The following is a 12,173-nucleotide window of genomic DNA, read 5'->3' as shown; positions in this document are numbered from 1 at the left end:
GGAACAGTGGAAAGAGGTACTTAAATTAGGAGGCAAATTCTAACAATGGGATAATACCTATAATGCATAGGCAAAATTTTTCTTCACATGCTTCAGGAAATCCTTCATTGCTGTTTGTTACAAATATATTTTCAGTGCTCAATGATTCTACCTTTAAGTTATGGTAGTAGAACAAGTTTACACACCTAGAATGTCTTCACAGGGAAGAGGGGCAGCTGGACTTCCTGGCAGTGCATTATAGTCAGGAGGGCATGTCCTCTCAGTGGGGCAGCTGCTGAGTCCACGATTGGTTTGCTTCACGTTTCTGGTATTTGCTGAAGTGTCAGGGGAACATGAGGACTTTGCTCCGGGAGGATGAGTTAGGGATGTTTCATATGACACTGCAACCACGTCCTCTCCAAAAATTTTTGGAGTGTTTTCGATCATAAATGTTACCAGAGAAATCTGTGGTAAAGGAGGGCAAACACAGAATGTCTCTTTTAGTTTGCCTGGTTGCAAATCACATTTTACTTATTAGTCTTGGAGGCTAAAAATGTGCAGATTAAAATTCGGAGAAAAAGTTAGCTGTTAGAATACAGGGGCTGGCTATGCCAGAAATTTCAAAGATTCTTAGATCTAATGTTCAAGTGTGATCATCACAGTGCAATGTTATATAAGAGGATGATTTCCAGTTTTTACATTGTGATGGCCAGTACGTGATGTGTACTGTACACTGAAATAGTTTTGGTTACATTTGATACACCCATGAGTGAGCATGATTGTAAGGATGCTTATAGAAAGGCAGAACTAAGGAGAAAAATGGCTTCTCAATGCAGGCACCATCTGATGAAAAGTTCCCAAGGGTTGTCTAAAAAGCAAGAGACAGGCAAACCCATCTGAGCCCATCATGTCTCAGTACAGTGCAATGGTAACAGCTGCATCAGTATATCACTGTAAGTCATTTCTTCACATATCCTTAATTAATTACTTAATCTTAAAACAGTGATTACTCAGTTCAGAAGCAATGGTAACATCTTGATCTTATGGTTCATTGTATTGGGAGGTATTTGAAATAAGATTTTCTTGGAGGAAATGGGATAATTATTGATCTTCAATGGCAGCTACTTTGGTACCCTGTCTTTTCCTCCTGACCTTTGATTCTACACAATGTGAGGAATATTATTGTTTCTCAATTGGGCTGTTTTATAATATGAGCCTTAGAGGTCCAATGACAATTGGTCAATTAATAATGAATCAGAAACTCAGATACTTATTAATGAAATGAACCATTTGATCAATATACTATGTAAATTTTGGTGTTTCATTATAGTATTTAAAAGGTGGCTAACATAGAAGAGTATACTCAATCACTTTTCTAAATCAATCATAACCAGCACCCAGAGCGCAAGGGTGTACTTACTAACATTAATCAGGAGTTCTAATGACCTTATCTGATTAAAGCAATCCAAATTGCATTGCCTTTGTTTTGTTGGGGAAACCACCCTGAAAACAAGTAGAATTTCCCACATTCTACACTGATTATATCCGTATTAAGTCTGGTTTGCTGACCCAATCAATACCCAGGATTATTACTTTTTGTATCATTTCACAGCATTTGTTTTCACTGCGTGAGTCTAGGACATTCTAAATGACGACTAAAGACTGAGTCACTGAGCTCAAATACACATTTATGTTTTAGTTAAAATTCACCAATGATTCCTTCCCTGCACAAGAACACCTTTCAAAGCTGTACTTCCTTTACAAAATGAAACAAAACCAAAACCAAAACAATCACCCACAACAACAGAATAACCTGGATTCTCAGGATAATCCTTTTTTCCTGTCTCATTGTAAAGGCGTATCAAAGTTAGGCGTTACCTTTATGGGAATGTCATTTGTCCCTCCGTTATTGCAGTAACTGGGCATGAATAAGAGACATGGAGCTATCCCAACAGATAGATTGTAAGAAGACATCTCATTAACAGAAGAATTACTTTTTATTTCATATAATATTTGAAAAATTTGCCTCAGAAGCACAGCATTTGCAGATGGCAGTTTATCTAAAAGGCTGAATGTAGAGAAAGTTATTTTTAAACAAGTATACTCGATCTGTAAATATGAATGAAGGGAACAGAGTGATTGTATCATTTGCTGGATGCTCTCAAAATAAAATGGAAGAATTTTTCTTCAAATTATTGCTTGAAATATTTATCCAATTCAGAAAAAAAGACAAATCTAATTGGAATGTGAATGTAAGATAAAAGCTTGGGCCACTGTAACTCACACTTCTCTTTTCAAAGTGTCTTTTGTGTGTGTGAACAAGTGAAACCTTTTGCTGTCTGTCAATGTTTTTAGTAAATATTGCTGTGATATATTATCTCTAATGTGTAAGCAAATACTGCTTCTATTTTGTTGATGTTGTTCACAGAGTTTGCCAACAATTACCTCTGCACTGCAGCTAATTTCTCTTCGTCATCGACTATTTTGGTTACAGCAATCCACTCATCATACAGTTTTGAAGTCATCAGACTTCCTTCAATGTTTTGTAGAAAGTCCTTAAAAAAGAGCAAAAATATTTTATGGAAGAAATTAATCATGGAAATTATTCAAAATGCATTCAACTGTAAATTTCAAGTTAATTCTAACTTTCTTCACAGCTCCCCAAATTTCCCCTACTTAGAATGTTCCACAGTATATTGGTCCAGTAAGTTTCATCTATTCAAAACAGAAACCAAAGAGTAGATTTTCAGATTTACATGGACTATAGAAAAATCTGTCCTCAGCTCAACATTCCTCTAGTGGACAGCTGAGCCAGCTAGCACATATAAGCAAAAAATATTTCAGTTCAAATACTATTTTACATGATAGAAACATAAATTATGGTAGTAACCACAACAAAGACAACCATAGGAAATACTATCTGATTTCTCAGGAGCAGAAAGCTATGTCTGGTACTTCAAGCAGGGAGGAACGTGTCGTCAGGGTTCTTAGTGAATGCCCTGCCCCCATTTCACTAAACAAGTGTGACTCCTAACTCTATTATTAATATTTTACTAATATTCACAGATAACATAGCCCTTACCCGTCAGAAAATTTCTCTTTGCAATGGTTGGAGACTGTTACTTAAAACTACAGCTATTTAAGGCACAAAGAACAAAATATCCTGTGGCTCTGAGCCCCAATTTATGCATATACATACTAACTCCTCAACTGTGGGCTCCATGCATTGGAAAAGAGTGTCACAAAGACTGTATACCAGAGGACAAGGACATTTGCTTTGACATTGGATCTCCTAGAAATGAAGGGAGGGCTCAGTTTTGATAATCCAACAATAGCATTGCTCAAATAATTTCTGAACAAAACATCATCCATATTATTATGACTAACTGAGGAGACTTAGAGCTTACCATATTTCTCTCATGTGTATCTATTGTCAGTCAATGGAATGCAAAAGGAAGGACACTATTCCCATTCACTCAGGAAGCCTGAGGGTGGATGATGGAAGGACTTTCCCTACCTTAAAGATCCACGACACGACATGCACTGATAGCTTGTTCATGTCCACCTCTTCTTCTGAATCCAATTTGTCTTTTATTGTTTGGCACATTGTTATACTCGGATGTATTATAAAGACACCCTCGGTTGTGGGCCCTTCCCTTTTTAGTAGGGACAGCATGTCCTAGAGGAAGAATGGAAATATCTGTCAGGCTTTCTGCACAACAGAGCACTATTGGCTCCTTGAGAACCAGAACAATGGTGTGCACAGATGCAGTGCAAGTACCTGCATGGACACAGAGTCCCTCAGGCTAGTTTTGTGCCTCAATTTTTTTTGTATATAGCCAACGTTAACATTAATCCTTAAAGTTCGTGCAACATTTCTTTTTATCAAATTTTCCAAAATAGTTAAGGGATTAAATCAAACTTTTCCAATAGATCATCCCTGATAACCCTCTCTCATCTTCTTATTTGAAAGCCAATGATTTGAGACACAAATTTTACTCCACACTGTGATAGAAGTGAAGGAATAGGGATTTAAGAAGCAGGATTTTGACTTAGGAGAGCCAGAGAAGAACCATATGAGACATACCAGAATTGCCAAGGGCAGGTTGCCATCCTTACAAATGGAACTGAGTTCTCTTCCAAACAGTTTTCCTCTATTATTAACTTTTGGGGTGGTGCATACTTGGTCTGGGTGGGGCTCACAGCTCCTGTGCCACCACGATGATGTAGAAGTTCTTTGTTTCTTAAGAGTCTTTTCCTTCATATCTGAACAGGAGTTGAGATCATTACATGGGATAGTATAATTTATAAAGATCTTTTACAAAACTAAATTTAAGTAGAATATGTCCCTATTTTAATAGGTTAATAATTCTGTTGTGTTTATACCTCCTTCTTCTCATATAACCTACACTGTTATTAATCTTACTGATGTCTCTAAGACAGGGTCTAAAGTTCTCTAGGTGCCATTCCCACAAGATGATGCTGTCTAACTCCACAGTTCCTCATGAAATACTAGGTACCTTGGTTGAACAAGCTCCCTGAAATATGTACAGGCTGTTGCTTCAGTAGTCACATCCATTTTAATTGACGCCCTTCCTTTATTCACATTTAAAATTTTTCTGTTTACTTCAAATGTTATGATGAAGTTCTTTCTATCCTTAGTTTTTTGTTCAGTATTTTCAAGAACCATTCTCAAGTTTATATTAGCAGCAGCATGTCCCCCTCATGAGAAAATACATGACTATACATTGTAGTGTAAGAACACAGCTGAAATCCTAGTTTCTTTTTCCCTTCTGAGTTTTCCTTTAGAATATTGGACCATAAAAAAATTTAAAAACGATTTTTAAAACAAATAAATTAAAAGTAAACAAATGAGTCATATAACACAGTATAAAATATTCTTCCTCACTGTAGAACACATTATCTGCCTGGCTATCTAATGTAAAATCAGGAGGGCAGAAATCACAAGTAATATTACATAGACTGACAAAGGTCTCTCAGTGAGTGTGTGTGTGTGTTTGTGTGCGTGTGTGTGTGTGTATGTGTGAGTGTGTGTATATGTATGTGTGTGTAGTTATAGATATATATTATACCAAAACCCATTTCAAAATATTGGACTCAGAACTGTTTCTGTCTAAAAGAACTGCAGGGACAAAAATGGGCGCAGAGACTGAAGGAAAGGCCATACAGAACTTGCCTCAACTTCTGGTCCATCCTATCCATAGACACCAAAACATGATAAGATTGTTGTTACAAAGATATACTTGGAGGCAGGAACCTGACATGGCTGTCCTCTGAGAAGATCTACCAGCCTCTGACTGAGACAGATGCAGATACTTACAGGCAACCATCCAACTTAACCCTGGGTCCCCAACAAAAGAATTAGGGGAAGGAATGAAGGAGGAGAAATGAATAGCAGCCCCATAGGAGGGACAATAGTATTAATTTACTTGACCTCAGCGCTCCCTGATCTTAGATAACAACACGAGAGTACACATTGTCAGTCTGTGGCCCCTGCTACATATGTAGCACATGTATGTCTTGTCTGGCCTCAGTGGGAGGGGATGTCCTTGCTCCTGTGAAAGCTTGAGTACCCAGAGAAGGGAAGGATAGATGGATGAGGTGGGAGTAGGAAGATTGGTGGGGTAGCACCGTTTTAGAGACAAAGGAGCAGAGGGATGAGGTTGGTTATTCTTAGGGGGGCAGTAAGGGAACAACATTTCAAATGTAAATATAATAACTATGAAAAAAAGACAAATTTTAAAAGAAATCAAGTTAGTAAATGGGAGGGTTCCAAGAAAACAGAGTAAGAAGAAAGTATAAAAGTATTCTATCCTTTGCAGAATATTTTTTAAAAAATAAAAATGCCCAGTCTATCAATTTTAGGAATATTGTGACTCTAGATTTAGGTCTAAAGTATATGTTTATATAATTTGAAATGAGATGAGAGACTTGGCTATAAGCCTAAGTTAATTTGTATTTGAAGCCTGCAACAGATTATTTTCAATCCCAAAAATCTACTTTTTCTATGTAGTTTTCATTGCAATAGTTTGTCAAAATGTAGTTCTTAAGTCACTTTGTGCTCTAATCATAGAAACACTTGAGGGGCAACATATCAGGATCCATGACTTAGGGCCGCAATTCTAATGGGACAAAAATGTGTTCACACAGTGCTTGGTATACCAATTTATGGTGAATATCTGTCTGGAATAAGCGACATGTTCTCCCTATAACCAAGCCTAGTCTTCACATCAGAATTTAGAGTTCTCTTCTTATGGACCTGGAACATATTTTTTAGTTTTTTTTTTGTTGTTGTTGTTATTTATTACAGTACCTCTCTCCCAAGCAAGGAAATGATAGTATGGTGTGATATTTATTGACAAATTAAAATGGGAACTAAGAAAAGCCACCCTAAAGAAAACAGCGGACTCACTTTTTTGCTGTTGGCTTCTGGCTGAGTTTCTGGGCCTTAAGATGAATTGCCCCTGTGCATCAGAGTTTAGATATTTCATGATCAGCCCAGGTAGGGAAGGGAAAGATGTAAAATGCCTTAAGTCCCGTGAACTGAAGTTCTTTTGAATATTTATCATTATAATGTCATGTGGATACTCATTTCCTATGAGAAAAAAAGAACATGAATTGTAACTGAATATGGGCAAATCTTCTGATACAATTTGTATGCTTTCTATATTTCTCCTCTTCATATTTCTCCTCCTCCTCCTCCTCTTCCCTCTTCTTCTTTGGGATAATGAAGACTGTACACATGAAAACATTAGAACCCTATTCAGATAGTAGAATTAAGTTAGCTGACAACTCTAAAAACAATGAGGAGAAAAATTTCTGTGTGAGACTTTGTTTAGAGAATATAGATCTAACAGTGCAATGTATTAGAGTGACTTTGTTATATTCTGTTCCAACCGTTTGAAGACATGCCTGTTGGAGTATTAATATCAATAATATTTTACATCATAAGAATCCTTATGCACTTGTATAACTTTACATTAAGCAATTTAAATATTTCACACCGCATACATAAAAAAATATGAGCGCTAAATGTCTTCACAAAGATAATAGTCAGAACCTATACTAGCAACTTAAAAGCACAATGAAAAGCCTAGATCAAAAAGGAGAAAGCAAACCAAAGAGAAGCAAACAGCAGGAAAGAATATCAGGTCTGAAATCAATTAGAAATAGAATCCATAAAAGCAAGATCTGTTCTTTGAGAAAATCAACAAGACACATAAACTGAAACTGAATAAAAGTCTCAGAAATAGTATGCAGATTAACAAAATCAGAAATGAAAGGGGAGACAAAACAGAAATTGAGGAAATTAAAAACATCATCAGGTTTTACTACAAAAGACTATACTTGACAAAACTGGAAAATCTGGCCTTAATGGGAGAGCATCTTCAGAGATTTAAGTCACTTGTAGGAAGATCAACTCTATGTGTTAGAGCTTCACAAATTTACCTTTGAAAAGTCCAGCTTTGCAAGCACACTTGGAGATCTCAGATTTTTAATTCTTATTCAAACTTTTCTGATAATTCTATTACCATTATTTATTTGGCAATAATCTAGTGTGGAACTAAAAGAAGGCAACAAACCAAGTATCTGTGAGTAAGGCAGGCTGTTTCCAGAAATCAGAATATGATCTCACATTCAGTTACAGAGTTACTTGTCATGAGAGATGTGAACTGAATATTTTACATGGATTCAGAGAAATGGCTACATTTATAATATTCATTACGAAACAATCTATATAATTTGGAATAAAGAGAAAAAACTGAAGATATTGCATTTTAGATTTAAACTTGTTTCTGTGTGTAAGACTTTTGCTCATAAATGCCTGTTTACTATGTTGCACTTGGTGATTGTGCAGGTCAGATGTGGGAATTAGATGCCCTGAAACTGGAGTTATAGACGGGTGTGAGCTACCATGTGAGTGATGGAAATCCTTGAGATATCTCTCTAGCTAGGAGGATATTCTGTAATCATCACCAAATTTTAATTATTTTCTCCAGAAACAAGATGCTTAAAATTTTGTTTTGTTTGCCTTTTCAGGAAAATTCTGTTTTTCAAATAGAAAATCCCAGAAAAATTCCTGTTATTCTCAGACTGTAACTTACGAGATGTTATCTTGAGTCTGAAGGTCATATTAGATATTAATTATGATTTAAATGCATGACATTATGTTTAAATCATTTTGCTTTAGTGTGTAAGTATAAGACAAAGTAATGAAAACATTGGGAATTCACCAAACTCAGCTAGTCTCTCTTTAGATTTCCCTGTTATTACCTTGGAGTGCTCTTGGAGCTTCCCCAGGGCGAGGACAGAACCACAGTTGATAATCTTCAATGTTCTGGAAGGCAAAAAGAACCAACCATCACAAATAAGGTGACATCAGAGTCTTGAAGAGTCTAGAATTTCCTTTACTTATCATATCTAGCTGTATAGCAGGGAAATTATTTAGACCAGTATTAATGATACGTTTTCTGAACACAGGTTTGAGCAAACAGGACTGATTTCAGGAGAAAACCTTTGGGTACTTGCCTTTCCTCTTTGATGGAGCCTTGATCTACTGATCCACAATAAAGTAAGAAGTTGCATTCAGCCATTATCACTAACCAAGACAAATATTATTATAATTTCTTACATCTGTGCATACTGGGTGAGGAATACTGAACTTCAACTTAACATGAGCACACAAACTAGTGCTCACAGATGCACATACACACTGTGACTATGATAAGTTTAGCAAAGTGTCATTTCAAAGATAGGAGAACTTCGACAACAGTGAACAAAATAGTAAAAACAGAGAGTCTACGAGTGTGCCTACAAGTGAAAACAGCTTTTGGCTTTCAATGAGAGATGTCCTGTCTGTGGAGATGAAGCACAAGTGTCTATCCTGGAAAATAGACCCAATGTTGAAAAGAAGTTCTGGAATATATTTACTGCACACAGTGTGATGGATCCATTTGATTCAACCTTCTAAATAGAACATTATGTGGAAATATTGAGCACCCTCCAGGAGTGGCTCTAACTAGAATTATTAATTGTATTTTCTTGTAGACTCTTATTTAAAACCAATGACATTGTCCCATAAAGTTTTTAATTATTAAACTAGACACTAAAAACACACAAGCAGACACACCACCAACTACCCATCCACACCCCAACATACACAGAGAGGTGATAATGATTCAGAAAGAGAAAAAGTGTGAGAGAGAGCGGGAGGAAGGGAGAGGTAGAGGGGCATAGAGACAGAGAGACAGAGTAACATGTAGATTCTCATTTTACAAACTCACAGAAAGTCATAGACATGTACACGCAAACCCATCACAACACTCACACATGCACAGTTAAACAGAGATACACGTGCACATTTCAAAATAGAAAAGCAAAGATATATACAGATATGTATGCAGAAAGGACATAAAAAACAGACACATTCATTCGAGACTTATTAAAAGTAAAAAAATAAATACCAGAATATGTACACTTACACCTCCAAACCGAGAAATTAAAACAAGCAGAAATGGGAAGACGACAGAATTATATCCCAAATAGGGTTTATAGACTCATTTTCATAAAAAAAAAGAAAAGAAGAAAGAAAACTCTTCCCTCCAACATTGGTTTCCTTTAAGTTAGGTGTGAGCATGTGACAAATTAATCACAATTTATTACAATGTATGTTTATTATCCAGTGAAACTAAGCATATAGCTCAAACCACTGTGCTATGAATTCATTTCACATAAAAGTAGACACGAATTCAAGAAAAATATCACTCGCAGGACTATTATTATGTTTTCGATACCTTCACATAAAAACGGAGGCATTTGTAAAGTCTATATGTCAATGTATCATGATCAGATTTCTTCTGTATTTACACATTTCCACGTATGTGAATCTCAAAAGCAAAATTCCATTTTAACTCAAAGTAAACTGAAAGTAACTTACATGTTTTCTCATCATTGGTAGTAACTTGCTCATTATGTCATTCACTGTATCGAAGTTTGTAGCTTTTACATATAGAGGCTATAGAATGTAGAGAGAGAAAAAATGATATAAAATAACCTTAAAGCTCATGATGAAAAAGTTACTATGATGTAATCATTATTTACAAATTATAATCTGTGACAACTCCTCTAATATATAACATTTTCTTCCCATTAGATAAGTCTGGAAGACACTCTCTCTAACATATTTATCTTAAAATTAATACTTGGGTAATGAGATATCAAACATAACTGTCACAGGTTGTGTATGATAAAGGGTGACTGAGATGCCATATGTGCTAGTGCTAAGCATCCTGATTTTTCGTTAATTATGGCAGAAGGTAGTCATGGAGGGCTCTTAAAAGGAGAGAAGAGACATTTGCTACCTCCCAGTTGGACTTCCATCATTAGACCCTACTTCCATGTGCTGCATGTGCACAGCTCTAGGGAAATGAGGATGAGAAGCAGCACAATTATTTTTATAATAATTTTAATTACTGAGCATTCTTATCATATCAGGGTTTGTAAATATTAAAATGGTATATAGATATAGAGTGTTGAAATCTTTTATGGTGATAGATCTAGGAATCCAAAATGTATATTTACAAACACGACTTCATGTCTTAACACTCCCAGGAAGAAAAAAGTTATTTGTACTATTAGCTCTCTACTGCCTCTCATATTTAGATTCTGCTCCAAAGACCTAAGAAGACAGCAAGAATAAAATAGCATGAAATCAAAGCATAGTAATCAGGGAAGAAACCACTGATGTACTAGAAATCTAATCATAAACAGACAGTGAGTAGATAAGTATATTTTTATGAAGTTAGTTTCTATAGTATCATATATCTTTGATAAGGATTTTAAGTTTCTAGGAAACAGTCCCTACAATAAGAAACACAGCACAAGTGCTCTCTCCCTATCCATAACAACACCCTTGAAAAAAGCCATCTCTTTCACTGGTTTTATTCATTGCTTTTTAATTTTTACTTTCTATTAATCAACTGCTAGGCATAACCTATTACTTTGAAAATTATGAGTGTGTGTGTATGTGTATATGTGTGTGTTTGTGTGTATGTGTGTGTGTGTGTGTTTGTGTGTGTGTGTGTGTGTGTTTGTGAATGTTTGTTAGAGTGGTTCTGAAGATTCATCCAAGACCCTAATGTTATCTGTCAGCTTAGTAGAATTTTATGAAAAGGATAACGTACACTAACTGATTTTGCATCTTGCTATGCAGAGGCTAGCCATAATGCTAAAGCATCTTAGAATATGAAAAAACAACTCTGATCTTGTAGTTGTAATGTAAAAAGAAAGGAAACAATTTACGGTTTTGTTCAGAATATAAAATTAATCATCTGTGGATGAAAATATAGATCAGCCCTCAGAAATCATATGTAATAAAAGGAAGTAAACACCTGTAAGTTTCCTTCTTACATCAACATGGCATATTGAAATATGTACAACCATTCAAATACCACATACACACAGGAACACAGATAAACATACACACTTGCACACAGACACACACACAAACACACACACACACACACAAACAGTGTGAGCTTAGCACATTTAAAGTAAAGCTTCTGATATTTTGTTGAATATCTGAAAACGTCTGTATAACTTCAAGATAACAAACTTTTATTATAAAGAATTCCACAAAAGAAATAGAGTAACTATACACATAGAACTTTAATTCACATTATTGTAAAATATTTTGTTTTCCGGCCATTAGAAACATATTAATGTCTAATTAATGATTGCAAAGATGTTTACGTCTCTTCCTAATGGTGATTTTGTTTATCAATCAGATTTCATGACAAAGAGATTTTAAATATAATATATTTACAAGTAAGGTTTTAAAGCATGGAAACGAAAATATAACGGGTAGTTATATATGTTTAAATACTTCTTGATTCATGATGAACAACAGAAATGTAAGGAATTTTGTGTTTTTTTTTCATCTTTATTAAATTGGATATTTCTTATTTACATCTGGATTGTTATTCCCTTTCCCTGTTTCCAGGCCAATATCCCCCTAACCCCATCCCCTTCCCTTCTCTATGAGTGTTCCCCTCCCCATCCTTCCTGTATTACCGCCCTCCCCAAAACAATCACATTCACTGGGGGTTCAGTCTTTGCAGGACAAAGGGCTTCCCCTTCCACTGGTGCTTTTACTAGGCTATTCATTGCTACCT

The 12,173-nt window shown here is 35.6% G+C and overlaps 1 protein-coding gene across 1 annotated transcript in view; it reads right to left on the bottom strand.

Moving 5' to 3' along the window:
- Positions 1 to 12,173, bottom strand: part of LOC134485905 (uncharacterized) — a 49,650-nt gene that overhangs the window by 22,787 nt on the left and 14,690 nt on the right. The window contains exons 6-13 of the mRNA XM_087637203.1: positions 9,938 to 10,015; positions 8,275 to 8,338; positions 6,413 to 6,595; positions 4,067 to 4,245; positions 3,497 to 3,658; positions 2,425 to 2,534; positions 1,858 to 2,047; positions 186 to 444 (exon numbers count right to left, since the gene is read on the bottom strand). Coding sequence (XP_087493329.1) covers positions 186 to 444; positions 1,858 to 2,047; positions 2,425 to 2,534; positions 3,497 to 3,658; positions 4,067 to 4,245; positions 6,413 to 6,595; positions 8,275 to 8,338; positions 9,938 to 10,015 — 1,225 coding nt within the window. The remainder of the gene's footprint in view (positions 1 to 185; positions 445 to 1,857; positions 2,048 to 2,424; positions 2,535 to 3,496; positions 3,659 to 4,066; positions 4,246 to 6,412; positions 6,596 to 8,274; positions 8,339 to 9,937; positions 10,016 to 12,173) is intronic.

This window comes from Rattus norvegicus, chromosome 2 (genome assembly GCF_021556685.1).
Source record: "Rattus norvegicus strain SHRSP/BbbUtx chromosome 2, alternate assembly SHRSP_T2T, whole genome shotgun sequence".
NCBI lineage: Eukaryota > Metazoa > Chordata > Mammalia > Rodentia > Muridae > Rattus > Rattus norvegicus.
The sequence above is the reverse complement of the archived record's forward strand: the minus strand, read 5'-3'. Positions and strand labels throughout refer to the sequence as shown.